Source organism: Stenella coeruleoalba, assembly GCF_951394435.1.
Source record: "Stenella coeruleoalba genome assembly, chromosome: 11".
In the NCBI taxonomy this organism is placed as follows: domain Eukaryota; kingdom Metazoa; phylum Chordata; class Mammalia; order Artiodactyla; family Delphinidae; genus Stenella; species Stenella coeruleoalba.
This window is the reverse complement of record NC_137157.1, coordinates 68,493,777-68,517,339: the sequence shown is the minus strand read 5'-3', so window position 1 is coordinate 68,517,339 and position 23,563 is coordinate 68,493,777. Positions and strand designations below refer to the sequence as shown.

Sequence of the window (23,563 nt, the reverse complement as noted above, 5' to 3'; positions counted from 1 at the left end):
TATCTGCTGCTTCATTTCTCCAGACTAATTTTCATGATCTTTGTTTACATCTTTAGTCCTTGTTCAAAAGCTACATAATACAATCTCAAAGAAATGGCAAAACAATTCAACTGAACTCTGGGATGATATTGACAGAGGTAAAAATACACTTCACTCATTTGTTCGAAATTAACTGAGTGGCAGACTTGGTATGAAGCACTACTGCAATACAGAGAGAGGTTTTGCTCTAGGTTTGAGAAGTGAAGCACAGATTGGTGGTTGCCAGAGGTAGGAGCTGAAGGGGGAAACGGGTGAGGGTGTTTTACAAGATAAATAAATCCTGGGGATTAATGTGCAATATGGTAACTATAGTTAAGTATACTGTATTGTATATTTGAAAGTTGCTAAGAGAATAGATCTTAAAAGTTCTCATCACAAGAAAGAAAATATTGTAACTATGTGAGGTGATGGATGTTAACTAAAACCATTGTGGTAATAATTTTTCAATATATACATAGTCAAATAATTATGTTGTACATCTTAAACTAATACAATGTTTAATGACAATTATATTTTAATAAAATGGAGGAAACTAAATCTGATATACACATAAATAAATGTGATGCAATGTAGAGAATTATAGGTGCCATAAGAAAGGTACTGGTACATTCCTATGGAACTTTAGAAGTAATAAATGATTGAATAATTGAATTAATTACTTATTTCAATTCCATTACTTTATTTAAGATTAAAATTTAAACCTCCTTTAACCTAATATTTAACTTGAAAAATTAGTTCAACATAGTATCAACTAAAAAATATGATTTTTTGAAGTAGTATGAAGTTTATCTCCTCTTGTACTCTCGACATTTTTTAGAAGAGGCCATCGTAAGAAGTAAAATTCTAACAGCCAAATCACAAGTGGAAGGTAAGGTGATTCAGAAGACCTAAGAATTCAACAGATTGGAATGTCTGCCCTTGAGTAATTAGCTGCATCAAAGGAAAAAGTAGTTATGGATACAAGGCAGAGGGAAAGCACAGAAATAGATGCAAGTTTTAATGTTCCACTTCTTTGATTGACTGGTTGGTTCATATGTGCCCATTATATCATTAGGTTTTACAATATTAAAGTTTGTTCCACATATTTTATTATGAATGGGATCTATAGATCTAATGCAATTCCAATAAGAGAAATGATTCTAAAATTTATATCAAAAGACAAAGAAATTAAAACAAGTTTGAAAAAAAATAAATTTGAAGGACCCACACTACCTTGTTTTAACACTTATTATAATAAAGCTATCATAACCAAGACAGTGCTGTGTTGGTGAAGAGAGAGACATGTAGATAAACGGAACAGAAGACAGAGTCAGAAATAGACCCACATAAATATGTGCAATATATATATATATATATATATATTTTTTTTTTTTTGGCCTCACCACGTGGCATATGGGATCTTAGTTCCCCAACCAGAAATCGAAGTCATGCCCCTGCATTGGAAGTGTAGATTCTTAACCACTGGACCACCAGAAAAGTCCCCTCCAATTGATTTTTGACAAAGGCGGAAAGGCAATTTACTGGAGAAAGCACTGTCTTTTCAACAAATGGTGTTAAGACAACTGGATGTCTATAGGCAAAACCCTTCCAACTTCATAAAAAATTAGTTCAAAATCAGTCATAGGTCTAGATGTAAAGCATAGAACTATAAAAAAAATTTTAAGAACACATAGAAGAAAATCTTTGTAACCTGGAGTAAGTCAAAGGCTCTTAAATATGACATTAAATGTACAACCCACAAAAGAAAAAAATGATAAATTTGACTTCATTAAAATTTAAAACTTCCACTCTGTGTAAGACAATTAAGAGAAAGAAAAGATAAGGTCCAGACCAGGAGAAAAAGACTTGGAAATGTTATATACAACAAAAGACTTGTAACCAGACTATGTAAAAAACCCTCAAAACTAAACAGTAAGGAACAATAAGGAAACAAACAACCTAATTTTAAAAATGAGCAAAAGACTTGGGCATACACTTCACCAAAGAGTATATACATGGAAAATAAGCATATGAAAGATACTTAACATTATTATCCATTAGTGGAATGTAAATTAAAACTACATTGAGCTACCACAGAAGATGGGAAAACAAACAAAAAACTTGACAATACTAAGTGCTGACAAGGAAGCTAATCAACTAGAAATTTAATCTTTGCTGGTGGGAATAAAAAACGGTACAGCCACTGTATCAAACAGTTTAGGAGTTTCCTATAAAGTTAAACATACACATATCATGTGACCCTACAATTTCACTCATAGGCATTTATCCCAGAGAAATGAAAATGTACGTTCACACAAAAACCTGTATGCAAATGTGCATCTCAGCTCTATTCATAATCTCCAAAAACTATAAACAACTCATTTTCTTTCAACAAATGAACAAACTGTAGGACAGCTGTATGACATCCATTTGATGGAATAATGCTCAGAAATAAGGAAGAAAAAATTATTGACACATGCAAAAACACAGATGGACCTCAAAGGCATTATGTTGAGTGAAGGAAGTCAATCTCAAAAGGTTACATATTGTGTGATTCCATTTATAACACATATCTATGTCATCTCAGAAAATGCAAAACTAAAGCAACAGAAAAAAGATCAGTGTGTACCAGGAGTTAGGTGGGAGGGAGGAACTGACTCCATGGAGGAAATGTGAGGGACCTATTCTATATTCAGATTATGGTAAAGTAACATGAATCTGTTATGTATGTTAAAACTGTATACTAATAAAGGCAATTTTATTGTGTTTTTTTCACCTTAAGATGTGAATGAATATAACACCTATTTAAAGAAAAAAATTTCCAATTGACTTGCAAACAAAACCCAAGTACATGCTATATGTAATAGACACACTTAAAGTGACTCATAAAGGCCAAAACTAAAAGCATGTGCAAAAGTATACCAGGAAAATGTACATAGAGAACAGGGGTAGCAAATCCTGATAAGGTAGAATAGAATTCAAGTATGAAATCAGGAAAACATGACAAAGAAGTGCTAAAAACCATAATCCACAATGAAGACGTAATATGTGAGTATTATGCATCAAATAACACAGCAACTTTTTTTCTTTTTTATCGCGGTATGCGGGCCTCTCACTGTTGTGGCCTCTCCCATTGTAGAGCACAGGCTCCGGACACGCAGGCTCAGCGGCCATGGCTCACGGGCCCAGCCGCTCCGCGGCATGTGGGATCTTCCCGTACCGGGGCACGAACCGGCGTCCCCTGCATCGGCAGGCGGACTCTCAACCACTGCGCCACCAGGGAAGCCCAAACACAGCAACTTTTATGAAACAAAACTACAAGAGATGAAAGGAGACATAGGTAGAAACATCCTAATCATAGGAAATTTTAATATACCACTTTTAATAACAAAATAGATCAAGCAGGCAAAAATAAGGAGAGAGATGATCTAAACAATATAAATAAAAGGGTAGATCTTACGCATATATATCAAACTCTGCAGTCTGATAATAAAGAATACACGTTCAAAATATGTAAAAACTGGCTCTGAATACTCAAAATGGATGCTGGCCATGATCCTCTGACATTGGTTATTTCTCTTGCTCTCATGTAATCAACATTAATTACAAAACAGCTAAAGAGATACACATTGCGTTTTTGGTTTTTTTTTATGGCTCTGTGAAAAGTACCGAACATTTTACTTCACTTTTGAGGTATATATATATATATATATATATTCTAAAGTCACATCACACTCCTTAACTTCATCTTATATTACAATGTGGCAAAGTTTATTTTCCCTAGAGAGTGCCATATGTGTCCATTTTCTTTTTAGCATTCATGTCCCGGGGTGCCCTGTCATATGCAAACAAAGAGAATATGGTTTTGAGGAATCCCAAACAACAGAATAAGTTCTTTCTGTGACATCAAACATCTGGAGAGTATTCATGCAAATCTTATATAACTTAACACAGAATCTGGTTTATATATTTGACAGAATAGCTTCAAGAATACTGGACAGTTTGTATTTTTGGTAACAGTAACTTCAGGCACTTGAATACAGACTGAAAAAAATGGGCATACCTTTTTTTGACAGCACATACCTATGCCCAATAACATCTAATTTTGGAAATAGAGCATTCCAGAAATGCAAACTAAGTGGAATGCAAACTAAGTGGAAGAGCCATCTCACCTTGACTAGCAGAGAGGAGCATTTTATTACTACACTGGGGCTACCTCTGACTTCCTCAAGGATCTTGTACAGGTTGTTGACACAGAGTGTCTGTTTCTCCAACTGTAAATTGGGGTTACCCAGTTTATAACTATGTACTTTTCTTAAGATATTGTAGGGAAAAATGGGGTTACATAAAAATTGGAGTAATGGAGTTAGAAATTACTGAAAATATGTTTTATCATTTAAAAACTTGATTGTGCTAAGATCTCTTATTCTGATTTCATGTTCATTGAGAAATATACTGTTTATAATAATTAGTTTTCTGTTAAGATATTTTCTATAAGCAAAGTTTACTAATGAGATAAAAGGAGTTTTGATTCCACTTGACAGTTATATTACTTATTTGTATATCAGTCTCCTGTGAATTTTGTTGATGTCTCATTGACCAGATTTATTCAATTCAACATGTAATGAAAAGGACCAGATTACCAGAATGTCATGACCTTTCCGAGGTAATAGTACCTTGTAGCACACTCTTCACATCTCTAGGTGGCATTTACTTCTTTCTAATTTACTTCTTTCTAATCATATCAAGTATATGACCAGAAGGCATTGATTAGAAGGAATATGGATTGTTGGACAAAGTTGACCAGTCTTGACATGGGTTGGTCATTGGAGACTGAATAATCTCCATTTAAAAGGGTCAAAATGGAAAAGCTATTTTAAATATCCATATGTGAAAGAAAAGATTGTTTAAAGTGCTAAAAGTTTTAGAATACACATCCTTGACCTTAGAACAACTGTTCAAAGAGACATAGTGTAAGACTTCAGAAGGGGGAGTTCATCAGGAAAAGCATAGTCCTGGGAAGAGAACTAAATAAAAGATGTAGGTCAGAGAGTCACCGTTTTGCAGGGAGACCAATCATCTGGTAGGCCAACATGAGCGAAGCAGGGAAGGAGAAGAATGGACATGAATAGAGCTAACCAGGCTCAAAGATTGAATGAGAACCTGAGATTCCTCTGCAAAGCTGTGTACCTTAAAAAATATAGCCAATAGAGGGAGCACATTTGGAATGGCTTTTGAGGAGACCTGTGGACTCTTTCTTCAGTGAAACAATAGAGAAAAATAGGAATAGAGGGGAACTTCCTTCAACTTGATAAAGAACACTTACCAAAAATCTATAGCTAACATTACAGTTAATGGTGAAAGACTGAATGCTTTCCCCCTAAGATCAGAAGCAGTTAAAGCATGTCCACTATCACCACTCTTCAAAACAATGCTAGAAGTTCTAGACATACATACTAGTATGATTCCACCTATATAACATCTTTGAAAAGACAAAAATTATGGAAATGAAGGCTAGATTAGTGGTTGCTAGAGGATAAAGTGAGGCTGGTGGTAGGAGGGAAGTAGTTGTCATTATAAAAGTTCTTGTGGGGCTTCCCTGATGGCGCAGTGGTTAAGAATCCACTTGCCAGTGCAGGGGATACGGATTCGATCCCTGGTCCGGGAAGATCGCACATGCCGTGGAGCAACTAAGCCCATGCGCCACAACTACTGAGCCTGCACTCTAGAGCCTGAGAGCCACAACTACTGAGCCTGCATGCCACAATTACTGAAGCCTGCGTGCCTAGAGCCTGTGCTCCGCAACAAGAGAAGCCACCACAATGAGAACCCTGTGCAACGCAATGAAGAGTAGCCCTCACTTGCTGCAACTAGAGAAAGCCCGCACACAGCAATGAACACCCAATGCAGCCAAATATTAAATTAAATTAAATTAAAAAAAAATAAAGTTCTTGTGGTGATAAAAATGTTCTGTATATTGATGTAGAAATGTCAATATCCTAGTTGTGATATTATACTATAATCATGCAAGATGTTACCATTTGGGGAAACTGGGTACATGGGATCTCTGTATTATTCCTTAGAACTACATGTCAGTCAACAGTTACCTCAAAATAAAATGTTTAATTTCAAATATAAAAAATATATAAAATACAAAACCATTTCAAGTCTCTTGAAATTGTCCTAAGGCTATACAAAAAAATGGAGAAACATTTATTCGGGAAAATCTATGAAATCTAGGTAAGAACAGTAAGCATCTGTGACATCTGAACCATGACCTGTCCTCTCTTCCCCACCTCAGCAAGATGACAGTTCTACTCTTCGTGGGTGCAGCTACGAACACAGGACTGTAATTCCCCCAGCTCTCTGCTAGGGCTACGCTTTCTCCTAGGGTGTGTGGGGGGCGGAGGGGGTTGGGGGACACCAGCACTCCTCATCTCACCCAGCTCTGTGTTGCTGAAGCTGTCTTAGAGGCAAGAATGGCGGAGATTCTGAAGCTCCCTTCCACCACTCAGGCCCTGCTCATAGATCAGAAGATCTGTCCCAGGCATGGCAGCCCAAGAACACAAGGCCTGAGTCAGTCCCACTCAAAATCACTGGTAGGGCAGAAGTTCCATGCTGAGCAAGGCAAGCCAAGAAGACCAGGGGATGTTGCCATTACCCAGCATTCTGCTTATAGATGGGGGATGTTACTCTGCAAAGTGGGTTCTACCCACTCAATCCACAGAATTGGTACAAAGGTCCTTCCTTGGGGGAAAATCAATCTGTAAGAACAGAAAATTCCATAGCTTTTCCTAAGGAGACTGAGCTTATTTGGGACTGAACATGGGGAAATTTAAGCCTAAAGGGCATATTGAAAATAAGATTTTAGTGGTGTGCAGTTAAGAGGAGGATGGGGGTAACTGGATGAGAGCAAGAAGCCAAATGGTAGGTCAAAGCTCAGTTTATCAGAGAAAACCAGGGAAAGAGACAGCCAAGAAGGGCTCCTCTTGAAGTCTGACCTGACCTCAAAGACTGACCTATAAGACTACCCTGGCCAAGGGGCCTGAGTTTAATTGGATCAGACCATGTAGTAATTTATGCCTCCAGGATGTTACTGAAAGAACAAAGTGATCATATACTAATTAGTGGAAGCTAAGAGCTGATTGTGATATCAGTAGAGGCAGGCCATCTAGAAACTTCATCAAAGACAGGCCAACTAAAAACACTGTCATTCCAGGAGGATTGGGGTGACAGTGTACACGTCCAAGGCTGAGCCCTCTGAGGAGTGACATTAAAGGCTGCACACCACAGGGGAAATAGATGTCCCTGAAATAGCCCAGCCAAAGAGCTAAACAAATACATAAGCAAGCAAACAACAAATCCTAGAGGGAAGGGGAAACTTAGTATCCACAGTTGCTAAAATATCTTATCTAAAATGCCCAGTTTTCAACAAAAAATTGTGAAACATGCAAAGAAACTGGAAAGGATGACTCATATACAGGGGAAAAGGCAACAGAAACTGCCTTTGAAAGGTTTCAGATGTCAGGCTAAGCAGATAAAGACTTCAAAGTACCTATTATAAATATGCCCAAAGAACTACAGAAAACTGTGTTTAAAAAAGTAAAGGAAGGTATGATAATAATGTCTCATCAAAGAGAGACTGTCAATAAAGAAATAAAAATTATATTTATAAAAAGAGCCAAAGGACAACTTCAGGAGTTTAAAAGTACAATAACCAAAATAATAAATTCACTAGAGCAGATCGATCAGTAGATTTGAGCTGGCAGAATAATCAGCAAACTTGAAAAGATATCAATAGTGATGAAACAATCTGAAAAATAGAAAAAAGAATGAAGAAAAAATGAATAAAGCCTCAGAGAAATAAAGGGACGCCATTAAGTGCACCAACATATGCATGATGGAAGTACCAAATAGAGCAGAAAATATATTTGAAGAAATAATGGCTGAAAACTGTCTAAATTTCATGAAATGCATTAACCTACACATCTAAGAAGCTCAACAGACTCCAAGTTAAGGAGACACAAAGAGATCTCCATCCAGATATGTCACAGTAAAGACGCTGAAAGTCAAAAAAAAAAAACAACAAAAAAACTGAAAGCATCAAGAGAAAAATGATCACATATGTGGGAATCCCAGTAAGATAAATAGCTGAGTTCTAGAAGCCAGAGGACAGTGGGATGGCATATTTAAAGTGCTGAAAAATAAAAACTGTAAAATAATTTTCTAGAAAATCAATCTCTCAAGAATGAATGCAAAATAAAGACATTCTCAGATAGACAAAACTGAGAGGATTTGTTATTAGCAGACATACTAGTTATTATTAGACATACTAAAGGAAGTTTTTCAGGCTGAAGTCAAGTGACATCAGACAATACAAAACAACCAAAGCGTACTAGTAGAGGTAATTGTAGTAATCATAAAAGACACTATAATTGCATATTTCTTTTTCTTTATTCTCTTGTTTAAAAAGCAATTATATAAACCAATATGTATGTAATTATACTACTGACCAGTATAATATAGAAATGTAGTATATTTGATAATAATGCCACAAATAAAGCAGATGGAAGCAAAGCTATTTTGCAGTAATTAAATGACAGCAGCTGATAACTCAGAACCACAGGAAGAAATGAAGAGAACTAGAAATGCTAAATAAAAAGGCTCATGTAAAAAACTCAATGAAATATAAGTTCTCTCATTTCTTATCTCTAGAAGATATAAAATTATATAAAGTAACACTATAAAAATGTATTGTGGTTTGTTACACAGGTAGGTATATGGACAACAAATATAACAACAAAAAAAGGGAAGAAGAGGGCTTCCCTGGTGGCGCAGTGGTTGAGAGTCTGCCTGCCGATGCGGGGGACACGGGTTCGTGCCCCGGTCCGGTAAGATCCCACATGCCGTGGAGCAGCTGGGCCCGTGAGCCATGGCCGCTGAGCCTGTGCGTCCGGAGCCTGTGCTCCGCAATGGGAGAGGGCACAACAGTGAGAGGCCCACGTACTGCAAAAGAAAAACAAAAAAAGGGAAGAGGAAAAAGAGTATATATAGGAGTAATGTTTCTATATGTCACTGCAATTAGGTAGTATAATTCTGGAGAAGATTCTGGAGTAGAGTTAAGATGTACATTGTAAGCCCTAGAGCAACCATTAAGAAAGCAATTTAAAATATAGTGAGAAAATTATTAAGGAAATTAAAATGTTACACTAGAAAATGTTCACTGAATAAAAAAAGCAGTAAAGAAGAGACAAAAACAATACAAGACCTATAAAAACAAAAAGTAAAATGGCAAAGATAAATCCAGACATATCAGTTACAACATTAAGCAATCCAATCAAAAGGCAGAGATTCAACAAGGTACTCCCTGTAGGAGACACTTTTAGGATCCAAAAATATATAGGTTAAAAGCAAATGGGATGAAAACATATATACCATGTACTATAAGCAGCCTGAGTAGCCATTCTAATATCAGATAAATTAGACTTTAAAACAAAACAAAACAAAATGGTACTACAGATAAAGAAGAACATTTTATAATGATATAAGGGTCACTATATCAGGATATTATGACAATTACAGCATACAGTCATGTACAACAAAATCACAAGGTAAATAAATCTAATACAAAATAAATGAAACAAAAGGATTGAAGTGAGAAGCAGACAATTCAGCAATAATAGCTGCAAAGTTTCCATAGGTAGAATAACTAGGCAGAAGATCAACAAGGTAATGGAAGAGTTGAACAATACTTTCAACCAACAAGGCCTGACAGACATCTACAGAACACTTCACCCAACAACAACAGAACACACATTCTTTCCAAGCACATATTGAACATTTTCCAGGATAGCCATATGCTATGTATAAAACAAGCCTCAATAAATTTTAAAAGATTGAATAATACAAAGTGTGTTTTCCAACCACAATGGAATGAAAGTAGAAATCAATAACAGAAGGAAATGTGGGAAATTCACAAATACATGGGACTTAAACACCACACTCCTAAATAACCAGTGAGTCAAATGAGACACCACAAGTGATAATAGAAGATACTTTAAGATGAATGAAAATGAATTCACAACATACCAAAACTTCAGGGATGCTGCAAAAGAAGTGCTTAAAGGAAAATTTACAGTTGCTAATGCCTATATTAAAAGAGAAAAAAGATCTCATACCAATGACCTAACCTTCCACCTAAAGCACTGAAAAAAAGGAGAGCAAATTAAATCTAAAGCAAGCAGAAGGAAAGAAATGATGATGAATAGAGTGGAAATTGATGAAACAAAGAAGAGAAAAATAACAGAGAAAATCAATAAAATCAAAAGTTGGATTTTTGAAAAGAACAAAATTGACAGACCAAGAAAAGAGAGAGGAGACTCAAAGCTCTAAAATCAGGAATCAAAGAGGGGACATGATTGTGAATCTCACAGGAATATAAAGGATTATATGGAATATTACATACAATTACATGCCAACCAATTAGATAACTTTGGTGAAATAGACAAATTCCTAAAAGCAAACACAAAAAACATAAGCTTACCAAAACAGACTCAAGAAGAAGTAGAAAATCTGAAAAGATCTACAGTAAGTAAAGAGACTGAATTAGTAAATAAAACAACTTTCACAAAGAAAAGCCTGAGCTCAGATGGCTTTGCTGGTGAATCCTACCAAACATTAATTTTTCACAAACTCTTCCGAAAAAGTAGAAGAGGAGGGACCACTTCCCAATTTATTCTATGGAGCCAGTACTTCCCTGATACCAAAACCAGAAAAAGACATCACAAAAAAAGAAAATGATAGGCCAATATCTCTTCTGAATACAGAGGAAAATCTAGCAACATATAAAAAGGATTAGACCTCATGACCAAGTGGGATTTCCCCAGGAATGCAAGATTGTTTCAACATACAAAAATCAATCAGTGGGCTTCCCTGGTGGCGCAGTGGTTGAGAGTCCGCCTGCCGATGCAAGGGATGCGGGTTCATGCCCCGGTCCAGGAGGATCCCACATGCCGCGGAGTGGCTGGGCCTGTGAGCCATGGCCTCTGGGCCTGTGAGCCATGGCCTCTGAGCCTGCGCGTCCGCAGCCTGTGCTCCGCAACGGGAGAGGCCACAATGGTGAGAGGCCCGCGTAACGCAAAAAAAAAAAAAAAAAAAAAAAAAAAAAAATCAAGCTGTGTGATACACCATATCACAATGGTAATGGACAAGAACCATAGGATCATCACAACAGATGCAGAAGGAGCATTTGACAAAATCCAACAGTCATGATAACACCACTTCAATTAGGAAAAGAAGGGCACTTCCTCAATCTAATCAAAGGCATCTACAAAACTCATAGCTAACACACTCAATGATGAAGGACTGAATGCTTTCCCTCTGAAATCAAGACTAGGACAAGGATGTCCACTCTTGTCACTTCTACTCAACACTATCCTGGAAGTTTTAGCTAGTGTAATGAGGCAAGGTAAAGAAATAAAAGGCATCCAGATTGCAAAGGAAGAAGTAAAATTATTTGTGTGTGACATTACTACGTATAGAGAATATCCCGGGGAATCCAATAAAAAACTATTACAACTAATAAATGAATTCAGCAAGGTTGCAGAATACAAGATCAATTTACAAAAATATTGGCAAAAATTAGTGATTTGTTGAGGCCTCGGATTTTTTTTTGGGGGGGTGGTCTCTTCTTGGGCAATTCTCCTTGTCAAAAGTCTTCTTTATCTTGAGCTGGAATCTGCCCTATTAATGTCTCCTTGAGTAACACATACTGAAGTCACTCCTCTTTCATGGAGCTCCTTACATATTTAATAGTAGTTATCATAACCTCCCACCATTTTCCTGGCTACCTTCTTCATTTTCCTAACATAATGAAATTTAAACCTTCCTTTTTTTCCTGATTGTCACCTTCTACTCCTAGATAGATTAAAAATTTATCTTTCCCAGACAGAAATTTTTTTTTTTTCGGTACGTGGGCCATATAATATTATAGATATGATAGATATTGGATGGATAAATAGATGAGAAAGAATGAATGGACACATTTCCCCAATTTGGTAGTTTTAATTTCTAAATCAAGTCCAACCATGGGCTGAACAATCCTGAGGCATCTCCAATGCAGTGGCAGCTGGCAGAGAAGCAAAATATCAGGCAGGAACTAAAACCCCTTAATAGGATTTGCCCTGAAAACCTGGCATTTCATAAAGCAACAAAGTAAAGGCATTCTACCCTCTGCTCAAGTGGAGCACAGACAATATGTTTCCAATGCATCATATGAATCATAATGTCTTTGTTGTTCTTTAGCCTTAATTTAATTGTAAAGAAATGTGGTATCACATTTTGTTCCGTGAAGAGGAAAATAATCCTTGTATTATGCCAGCCAATAAAAATAACTCAATATGAAAAAAAAAGAAAAAAGAAATTACTACTTGATCTACACTAGTTATATTGAACTCATGGTGGTTGAATAAAACACCTAGGTCTTTTTATATGACATTGCCAGGTTCTACTTGCATTTATGGACCTAAGATTTATATATTTATTCCAGTTAACTTCTTTCATATTCATTTCAGCCTGTAGTTCTAGTGTCTTTTGAACTCCTTTAAGTGTCCTTCTCTAATACAGAAAATGCCCTCTCTTTTTAGCATAAGCATACTTTCTATGTCATAGGATGAAAACTGTGAATGAGAAATTCTTAGAAGAGAGGGCTATGGCAAACGCTTTAGCTAGTTCTCTTCAAAATGAAATCATTATTATAATTACTATCTCCTGGGCAGGATTTTTCATTAATCTATAAATCTACCTAATAATGGTATATTCACCTAGCTTATGTCTCTGTATCTTATCATAAAAAATGTTATTCACACAGAATTTATAAAATCCTATGTTAAAAAAATGAGACAGCAAATTTCTTCTAGGAAGCACACTTTGTACTGGAAAGCTCAAAAATGACATAAAAGGGTGTGCAAAGAGAACTCTGCGAAAGAAAGGATAAAAACAAGAATAAATACATGGAAATGTATTATTTCACAGTAATAGAAAGTTATTCTGAGAATGTTACAGGCCCAAACAGCTAATATAACTGTTGTTAGCAGCAGTGTATGAAAGTCACATGTTTGTGATCCATTCCTTTACCTTGTAACTTATGTCCATTCATTTCTATGGACTAAGTCGAAAGATTGACAGTGATAAAGCATCATGGAAGGAGAAACAGGATCTAAACAATTTAAAATTCTTATTATTACACCCTTCACACAAACCTGGTACTGGTAAAGATGCTTTTCCTCCAAAGTTTATCTATAACCTTTGAAATGAGTTTCACGTCAGAAGTTTGCATTTTCTATTTACTTACGTTTCTTGCAGTATTTTGGTCAAGAAAGTGAATGAAGAGAAACAGTATTAACTTTACTCAGCGAGAAAAAATAATCAACTATGAAATACCTGTGGGCATCTGGCTGCACTATAGCAATCTCCAGCTGTGGCAAATGGAACTGCATTTCCAAATACTGTCTGGGCAAAAAGAAGGTCTGTAGCTAGAAAATAATAAATGAAATTCTTTAGCACTGAGACATTGTATGTTTTCACATCTTCATTGCAAAACATGCAGTCTTCATATTACATTCTTAAATACATTCATATAACTAATCCAAAATTTTAAGCAAAAATGTTGCACAATTGTAGTACATAATATAGATCAGGCTCTCAAATTTTTACTTAATATAAAAATGTTCACCTCATAAATTGCTCTAAAATATGACAGGGACATCTGTAACTAATCCATATGTTTTAAAAGCTAAATAAATGCTCTATCGTATTTTACATCATAGTGAATATCTAAAATAGATAAAGTGGCATAAGGAGCAAAATTACAGAGGAAAAAACATTAGTTAAAGATAAATTATGATAAAGCAACATATATGTACTTATAGAGAGTATGCATATCAATTCATTTAGAGAATTCAAAAACATGAGGGTAAAAAGTGTGCCATTTTCTTTGATTTCTTCTATTACTATTTCATTCTTTCTAATCTTACTTTTGCTATTGTTATTAGCAAAATTTCTTGACTGGCAACAATGCTGGGGATTCCATATAAAGTATCAGAAAGAGTCATTGGCTCAAAAATAGGTTGGGAGGAACCCTAAAGTTTAGCTGGTACAATCACTTATTCATGCTTGAATCACTTAAGTAACATCCCAACTAATGCTCATGCAGTCGGTGGCTCTCACCTCTGCTAATGTTGTTTCAAATATCTTTCAGGAGGACTGCAAGATCACTGCATGCCCTCATGATGACGCCAGTCCCCTAGAGGCAATCCCCAAAGGTAGCATTTCTGGAAATATTTATCATATCTCCAAGGGCAGCTTCCAAAGCCAGCAGGCCTTCCATGGTGTGCCAGAGTCAGCTTGTACCAAATCATGAGAACCAATTGTGTGTGTCTCTTCCCAACTCCATGCATAATGAGCTCATGTTGGTAGCTTAAAATTGGCCATGGTGGGAATATATACCCCATGGAAACTGGCAAAACCTACAAATCAAACTTTTTTTTTCCTGATTGTTAAGAGCTGGTTGTTAAACATTTATCCGCACACCATTGCTTATGCAGGGTACTTAGGGTTAGGCTGGGCAAACTGACACAGTTTTCAAATTAGCCTTTGCTATTATCTCCTCCATCATTCCCTGGATAACCCACAGATAGCTCTCGCTTAACATGTCCAAAGCTAAATGCATTATATTTTTCTCCAAACATATTCCCCCTGCTATATTTCTCATCTCATTGAACTATATCAGCATCTACCCAGTTATTTTGGAACTCTTTCTAAATATTCCATGCCACAAATCCCCATATTCCATCTGTTGGAAAATCATGGAGTGTACCTCTTTAATATTTCTCTCAGGTTCTCTATTCTGAACCAAGTCCCTAATTTAGGTCCTTATCACCTTCTATCTGAACTATTATATTAGCTTCCTAAATATCTTCATGGATACAATTTGCTCTCTCTCCAACTGAGCCTGTTCCCTCCCCTGTTTATACTTTTACCCCAAAGGTCCCCATAACTTAAAAGATAAATTCAGTTGTATAGTTTAGTACACGTTGTTCTTCATGATCTGCTTTCTGGGAACTTCTTTAATAAGCGGCTATCCCCCAACCTCCATTCAATTTATGCTTAGACAAAACTAGACTACTCCTTATTCTCTAGTGGAACCAAAATGCTTCACCATTTCATGCTATGTTCATGATGTCTCCTCCTGAAACTCCTTCTCCTCACTTTGGTTAATTCAAATTTGTCTTCAAGATTTCCTTAAGATAGTTTCTTGAGGAAAGTTGACTTCTATTCAGCAAATATTTCTTTAGAACCTATTGCGTATTGGGCATTATCATAAGTACTGTAAGAGCACAATAGTGGATGACATAGGGGCCGATGGAACCTGAGTGCTACCAGAGAGAAACAAGTAATAGAGTAGATACTATCATATGTTGTAGGTGATCAATGCTATAGAAAAAAATTTTAAAAAAAGCAGGAAAAGAATGAGAAGAAACGGAGTTTTGGAGTGGAGAGGGTCCAGGATGAACTTATTGGGAAGGTGTATTTAAGCAGAGACCAGGAAGAAACTGAGGGGTAAACCCAAAAGACAATCATTCTAGGCAGATAGAACAGAAAGTGCAAAGGCCTTAAGGAGGGGTGGAGGGCATGCTTGATGTATTCAAGAAACAGCAAAGGGACAAATGTGTCTGAACCAGATCATGCAAGGGAGGAGTGTGGAGGGAAGGAGCAGAAAGGTAATGGAGGTGGGAAGGTCTTATTGAGTTTTATTGACCATCGGCAGGATTTTTAATTCTGTTATGAGTTAGATGGGAGATGTTTGGAGAGTTTTGAGCAGAGGTTGGGGTTATTAAAAAGATGAAATGAGATAATGTATAAGACAAGACATGGCTTACGTTTTAAGGGATCACTCTGGATTCTCTATTGAGAAGAGAATCTAGGTCAGGAGTTGGGGAAAAGGTGAAAAGGAACCTGAGTGCTACCAGAATAAACAGGAATACCAGTCAGTAAGCATAAGAATCCAGGTGAAAAAAATGATATAGACTTGGCCCACGGTTATAGCAAATGAGATAATGGCAAAGTGGGATTTTGCATGTGTCTTAGCTCAAGCTGCCCTAACAAACTATCACAGACTGGGGGGCTTAAACAAAAGAAGTGCAGGTGCAAACACGGTCAAGTTCTGGTGAGAGCCTCCCTTCCTGGCTTGGAGGTCGTCTTCTTCCTGTGTTCTCACATGGCAGAGAAAGAGAGTCCTCATGTCTTTTCCTCTTTTTTTCATAATGGCATTCATCTTACAATTATGGCCCTACCCTCATGAACTAATCTAGACCTAATTATCTCCCCAGGACCAAACACTGTCACATTGGGGATTAGGGTTTCATCATATGAATTATGCAGGACACAATACAGTGCATAGCAGCATGTATGTTAATGATTCACCTGACAGAATTTGATGATGGATGGCACATAGGTGTGAGATAAAGGGAGGAGTTAAAGACATTGCTATGTTTTAGCAAGAGTAACTAGAAGTTGATAGTTGCCATTTACTGAAATGGTAAAAATTTGGGTAGAAGGACTGGTTCCTTCGTAGAGTTGTGAATGGACCTAGAGTCTGTCATACAGAGTGAAGTAAGTCAGAAAGAGAAAAATAAATATCATATATTAACGCATATATGTAGAATCTAGAAAAAGGGTACAGATGAACCTATTTCCAGGGCAGGAATAGAGATGCAGAATGAACATGTGGATGCAGTGGGGGAAGGGGAGGGTGGGACAAACTGTGGGATTAGGAATGACATATATGCACTACCATGTGTAAAATAGATAGCTAGTGGGAACCTGCTATAAAGCACAGGAAGCTCAGCTCAGTGCTCTGTGATAACCTAGATGGGTGGGATGGGGGGGTGGGAGGGAGGTCCAAGAGGGAGGGGCATAGGTATACATATCACTGATTCACTTCATTGTACAGCAGAAACTAACACAACATGGCAAAGCAATTATACTCCAATTAAAAAAAAATGAAAGTTCAGTCTTGGATACATTGTCAGACACATATTAGATTTCATGTGGATATGCGGAGTAGGGAGTTGAATCTTGGAATTCAGGGAAGCAGTCTGAATTAGGGATATACATTTGGGACTGTCATTTAATAGACGGTATTTGAAATCTATAAGTTGAAAGAGATCCTTAAGGGAATGACTGAGTCCTGAAGTTCTTCAATACTCAGTGTTGTACAAAATGAAGAGTAACTAGCCAAGTTGAGAAACAGTGAGAAAGATGGGAGAAAGAGTGACCAAGACAGGAGCCAAATGATGAGAGTGAGAAGTCCTGGAAACCAAAGACTGCAGATGGATCAAATGAAATGAAAATCAAGAATTTGTCATTGGAGTTAAAGAAATGGAAGAAGAATTGGTGATGTAAGAGAAAAAGGAAAGTTTGCTGAAATAATGGTCCTGAGTTGGTACAAAGCAAGGAGCTCAGAGCACAAGTAGAAGGGGTTGCCTCAGATGGCAGCAGAAATAGTTCATCCACAGTGACCAGGAGAGAAGGCAAAGTCTATAGGTCAAGGTTTAGGTCATCAGCAATGAGTGACTGGAGTGGAGGTATTAGAAAATTTTGAAGTTTGAAGCCAGAGGAGAAGCTGTGAGTCAGACGTTGAGAAGAGTTGGGGAGGAATGAACCAGGGTCCGTGCAAGCTCAAGAGTCATGCATTTAAAGTAAGATCAGTCAGGAGGGCTGTGTATTACTTGCCACATGCAAGATTCATGGTGCAAGTGCAGAGTAGGTGAAAGGTTTAATTTAATCAAGACTGGGTTTTTGGCACACAAGTATGAGGAAGGAAAAGAGAAAGCAAGTGGAAAATGTATACATTTAACATTGTATCTTCAGAGCCCAGTCCAATGCCTGGCAAAATGTCAGGTTTGATAAATTGATGAAAGATAAAAGCTTGCTAAACAGCAAATAAGTTCCCAAATGCCCATTATGTACTCAGCAATGCTGACACAACATATATTATTAAATAATAACCATTGTTTATAGAACACCTACTACTCGCAAGGCATTTACTAGATATGTTACAAGTATTATCTCTTAATCCTAACCGAAAAAAAAAAAAGGAAAGAAAGCAGAAAAAAAGAAAGAAAAAAACCTGAGAGCCATCTTCTTATGACTGGTAACTGGATGCAGAGAATTTACACCCAGCAATCTAACTCCAGAGTCTATGATCATAACCAAAGCATTATAACACTTCCCCACAGCAGTAATTGTGGGTGTTCAGTAAATGGTAGCCACTATTACTGACAATAATAGTTCACCGTCATATGACTGATTTAGAGATTATGTATTCATGCATTCACTGTCTCAACAAACATTGTTTTGTTTCTTTTTGTGGTTTAGGTACTGTGCTAGGCACTGGTGATTCAATTGTGATTTAGAGTTTCTGCTTCTGAAATGAACTTCTTTGCATTTTCATGTCACTATGTAATTTTCAGGAGGGCAGACTGTCTGATGCTCAGTATATGTTAGGTTTCATAAAGTATATTTACTTTAACTTGACTGTACTATAAATTACTTCCTAGAAAGGCAGCAGGTCCATAATCTGGGATCTGTGAGTGGGACTTTATCTCCCTGCAATGCCAGTTACTAACTGTATGAATTGGGCCAATCACTTAATTCTATAAGTGCATCTTAATTTCATCACTTGCAACAATCTGATGAAATTTTGCCTTATCTAGTATAGGGTTGTTAAAAAGATCAAATGAGATAAAGTATAAGAAAATACTAGACAAACTGTCACCTGAAGCTAATGTTAATTATTACTTTAAGCCCTTGCAAAAAAGCTTATACAACTACATTGAGGATATTAACTTCCTTATTTTTAATGTAATTGAGGATTTTAAGGTAGATTGTTATATCTTGGAAGGGCAGGATCTTTACTGTGACAGTATCCTTACTATCTTTACTAATGACAGTGTCATTACCACTACATTTTTATTAAGGGTTCCCATGGTTTGTATCATTGCACTGGAACTATGTAGCTAATAACTTTTTAAAAAGAATTCTAAGTAATTATTGTACAATGCTAGGCCCTTCTCTATACCCTAGCTACCACATATACCATATAGTATATTGTTACACTTGCATTAGCAAACAGGTACTTTTCATTTTACAAATAGAGATTCAGCACTTACTTTTAATTTGCATGGAATTAAGATCAATTCTTATTTTGCTGAAAACAGTGTGTCCAGCAGCCAAGTAGTCATTTTTACACTCACAGTCTTGCCTCCTGCTTCCATTAAAAGGACATTCATATGGATTTTGCAGTCTGTAACAACATTAAAATATTTTAGTATTAGATATCATTATTAGACCATAATGCAGATAAATGGTAAACTTTGGAAGTGGGAAGGTAAAAGACACACTCTTCAATATTTTAGGGTCAACAGGTTAAATGTGAAAGAAATGAAAATCACTCAACAAGTTAAATGTCAAAGAAATACAAAATGATCAATGGGAAATTCAAGACCAGTTTGTGGAAAAATAATTCAGCTGTAGTTCTCCTAGCTTTTATTACTGGAATTAATTTGATTTCTATGAAAATACACTCAGGTCTTAAATTCTTCCCTCCTCTGTTGTCTCACTGCTCACCCATAGTATCCTTCTTAGTCAGTCTCTCTGTGAGTACATGTTAATGCTCAAATCTTTATTATTGAACAGGCATGGACAACATCTGGCTTAGGTCATAATATATCTACCTGTTTCTAAATTACTTGTCACACTGGGAGCTATTCAAGTACCACTCTGAACTCTGGAACTTCTAATTCTCTTGAAGGACCATGAAAATGCACAGATAAGGCAAAACACAGCATATACCTAAAGCCATACACTTCAGAAAAGTTGTCTTCTTCACCTTTGACCAATGATATATATTCCTTGGGGTTCTGCAAGTGCATGCCAGCACAATAGATCTAAAGAGAAAATGCAAAGATCTAGAAAAGATTTTTTCAAAGTCAACAGTCAATGCTAAAATCAAATAGGAGCTGTCTTCGTAATACCTTTATTATTCTTCCTTTAATGTTAAGGTAATAGTCACCATCTTTGGTAATGTTGTTTTTCACTTGGATTTCTTTACAGCTGGTAAATGTTTTACCTTCAAGGACAAGTGAGTACAACTTATCAACAATGAACAAATTACAGACACAACATGAATTTAACTCAATTACACCAATATTGTTATATTCTGAAAAAAACAGACCTTTCATTTTGTGGAGTGTATCACTACTCTAAATATTTATTTTCAGATTTTAATTAAAACTTCTGAGGAACACTTAGGTTCTAGATTTTTGAAGTCTAGTACTTACAGTCATGGACATAACATTTCTTTTGAGCATCTGGTTTTAAACTCTTTAAACATAAGTCACTGGACCAACCATTGTCAGCTATGCATTCCACTCTTCTCTCCATTACCCCAACTCCACAAGTCACAGAGCACTGTGAACAGAGTAAAATTTGAAGGTAAAGTATATAATGGATAATAAGGCCAGTAAATACATATCTCCTCCTTTCAAGCTAGGTCCTTTTGGAACAAACTGATGATCAATAATGGCTAGAATTTCTGCAGACACAAAAATATCCTGGAGGCTAGAGAGTCACAGGTGGGGCTAATCCTTAAGAAACTCAATCTATTCTTTCTCAGTTACTGGCTCCTTTCCATTTATTTTGTATCGTTAGCTCAGCAGTATATTGTTAATACCTGATAAATATTAATTAATGATGGTTATTCAGACTACTGAGTTTTTACTCATTGTTGTATGCTGTTTGCAAAGCAATATTTACTTGCTTTCTATCAATTAAATTGGAAATGGAATATGGTGCAAATAACCTGTATTACTCATACATTAGATTTATTTACTTTTTCACTTAACCAATAAGTATTGCTTAAGCATCTACTCAAAATGCAAGCCACTGTGCCAGGTGCTCTGAGGAAAAGAAACAAGTATTAATTATGGTCCCTGCTTAAGGCAGGTTATAGCAAACTTAGAAAAAGAGATGATAACTGATAAATAACTGGTAAAGTGATTGTTAGACAATAGGGGTATGAGACAACTCTGATATCTAGTTAGAAGTGCAGAATAGTAGGCATCCCACAACTAGAAAGTCTCATTCAGAAGATTTTAAATTCATAATTATAAACTGACCTTGCTCCATTTTCCAACTTTCCAAGTGGCCATATGCAAACAGGTTCTAAAATTGCATTTGTAAACCTGAGGGGAAGGCAGCACAGGGCATTCTGGATAGTCTATAGGCCACAGCTCATGAAGCTTATATTTCTCAGTAGATCGGATCCCAATGCAATATGAAATCCTTTGTCGGTAACTAAATCCACAGTTACCTGCACACTGAAAAATACAATGTTACGAAGGGAGAAGAAGATGCTCTTAAACTTAACCAGGGTTAAGCACCACTACTTTCCAGGTGCTTAATATATACTATGTTATGGTATCCCCACAACAATCCTATTATTAGCCTCATTTACAGATGGGTAAACAAATGTTCAGAGGTATTAGGCAACTTTCACAGAGTTGTACCAGGATGGAAAGGATCCAGATGCAGGATAGATTGTCTATATTCAGTGCCTATGTTTTTTCTGTTTGTTCCTTTGTTTGTTTTCTGTTTTCTTGGTCACACTACAAAGAATAGCTTAACTGAATGAAAATTTATCTCCTGATAAGCAGAGCTTTGGAGAAATGAAACATATCAAGCATTCTTACCTGAAATAAAGGACATTTATTAGTCTTAATGTACTGGTAACTCTATATAAGTTTAGCATATATTTATCTCTATACATACAATGTGATGTGTACTACCATTTGACTAGAATAGGTAAGTGATTTAGATATAAATTAACGATCCAGAGAAAAGAATGGGCAAATAGATTTCTGACTCCAACAAAAAGGAGTAACAAGGAATAGAGTTACCATCTGACCTAAAACAAAAAAAACACTTGAACAAAATATGTATTGATTAAACAATGGCTCTTAAGACACTGGACATTAGGCAATAAAGGACAGTGATTCCCTGGGAGACGGAAACAAACAAAGTGACCCTATAATTGCTCCAGCTTAATGTCTTGAGAGAGTTTCCAGGTTTTGGAACAAGGAAAGGGATCCCAAGGGGACAGCAGAGTTCTGACCAGTGCAAACATGTGAGGACTCCAACTGAGGCCAAGGCATGGACCGATTAAAAGACATATGGGGACGTCCCTGGTGGTCCAGTGGGTAAGACTCCATGCTCCCATGCAGGGGGCCCAGGTTCGATCCCTGGTCGGGGAACTAGATCCCGCACGCATGCTACAACTAAAAGTCCGCATGCCGCAACTAAGAAGTCCTCATGCCACAACTGAAAGATCCCATATGCTGCAACTAAAGATCTCACATGCCCCAACAAAGATATCGTGTGCCTCAAATAAGACCTGGTGCAACATAAATAAATAAGTATTTTTAAGTAAATAAATGACATATGAATCACTGTATCTGGCACTCACACAGGACCAAATATAGTGTCTGTTCCCTTCATTCAGACTGGAAAACCTTATATACATGCAGCAATAGGTAGAGTACTCAAAGGGGTCTTGTCACAGTAGAGGGGAATAGCTAACTCTAGACTAAACAATGAACTGGTCTCCCATAAAAAATCTTAAGAGCAAGACAAGAAAAGATCACACTTCTTACAGACAAAATAACTGCATTCTGGAACAAAGCTCAAAATATACGTATAGAAATAAAAACTATCCAGTAGCCAACAAAGTAAAATTCATAATGCATGGCATGCAATAAAAAATTAACTGGCATGCAAAGAGGCAGGAAAATATAACCTATGATGAGGAGAAATATCCATCTATCAAAGCAGACCCCAAGGGGTGAGTGACATCGGTGAAAACAGCAGAGCAAGGACATCTGAAAACGTTCTCTTCTATAAAGGCAATGAGAAAACTGACAAAACTTGTGAAAATCAACTTTTTCAGAGCTCTGTAAATTAACCAAAGGCTTGCAGCAATCCGGGAAGCATTTGTTAAAGAAATAAGGCTAAATCTCAGTAAGAACAGTGAGCTTTGTGTGTTTTAGTTTGCCCTATTCCCATTCCCCCTCTTTAGCTCTATAGGAGGATTGAAAATCAATAGCCCTGCAAACATACTGAAAAACAAAAGCATGGAAGCCACCAGAGGGATTGGACATCTTTCTAAGCCTCATTTCCAGAGAACTGTCATTATTTGAACTGTTTAGTGGTTTTCTGAAAGACCTCAATTGCAAGTCTCTATTTGACTTTACCCAGCACTTGTCCAGTGCTAAAAGCCTTCTCCTTGGAGGCATTTTTTTAACACAATTAAAGGCTATTGTTTAACTTTGCAGCTTCCAGAGGAAGTGGATAACAGTCAGGCAAGCAATGGGCTACCAAGAAAAGCTTAAAAGGAAAAGCTTGGAAAGGAGATGTCCACAGGGGCTTT

General features: G+C 36.7%; 1 protein-coding gene across 1 annotated transcript in view; it reads right to left on the bottom strand.

Annotated features, from left to right (window-relative positions):
* Positions 1–23,563, bottom strand: part of ADAMTS20 (ADAM metallopeptidase with thrombospondin type 1 motif 20) — a 193,911-nt gene that overhangs the window by 4,847 nt on the left and 165,501 nt on the right. Inside the window, exons 32-37 of the mRNA XM_079938384.1 lie at positions 21,258–21,458; positions 20,421–20,550; positions 20,115–20,209; positions 19,933–20,027; positions 19,251–19,384; positions 13,459–13,550 (exon numbers count right to left, since the gene is read on the bottom strand). Coding sequence (XP_079794510.1) covers positions 13,459–13,550; positions 19,251–19,384; positions 19,933–20,027; positions 20,115–20,209; positions 20,421–20,550; positions 21,258–21,458 — 747 coding nt within the window. The remainder of the gene's footprint in view (positions 1–13,458; positions 13,551–19,250; positions 19,385–19,932; positions 20,028–20,114; positions 20,210–20,420; positions 20,551–21,257; positions 21,459–23,563) is intronic.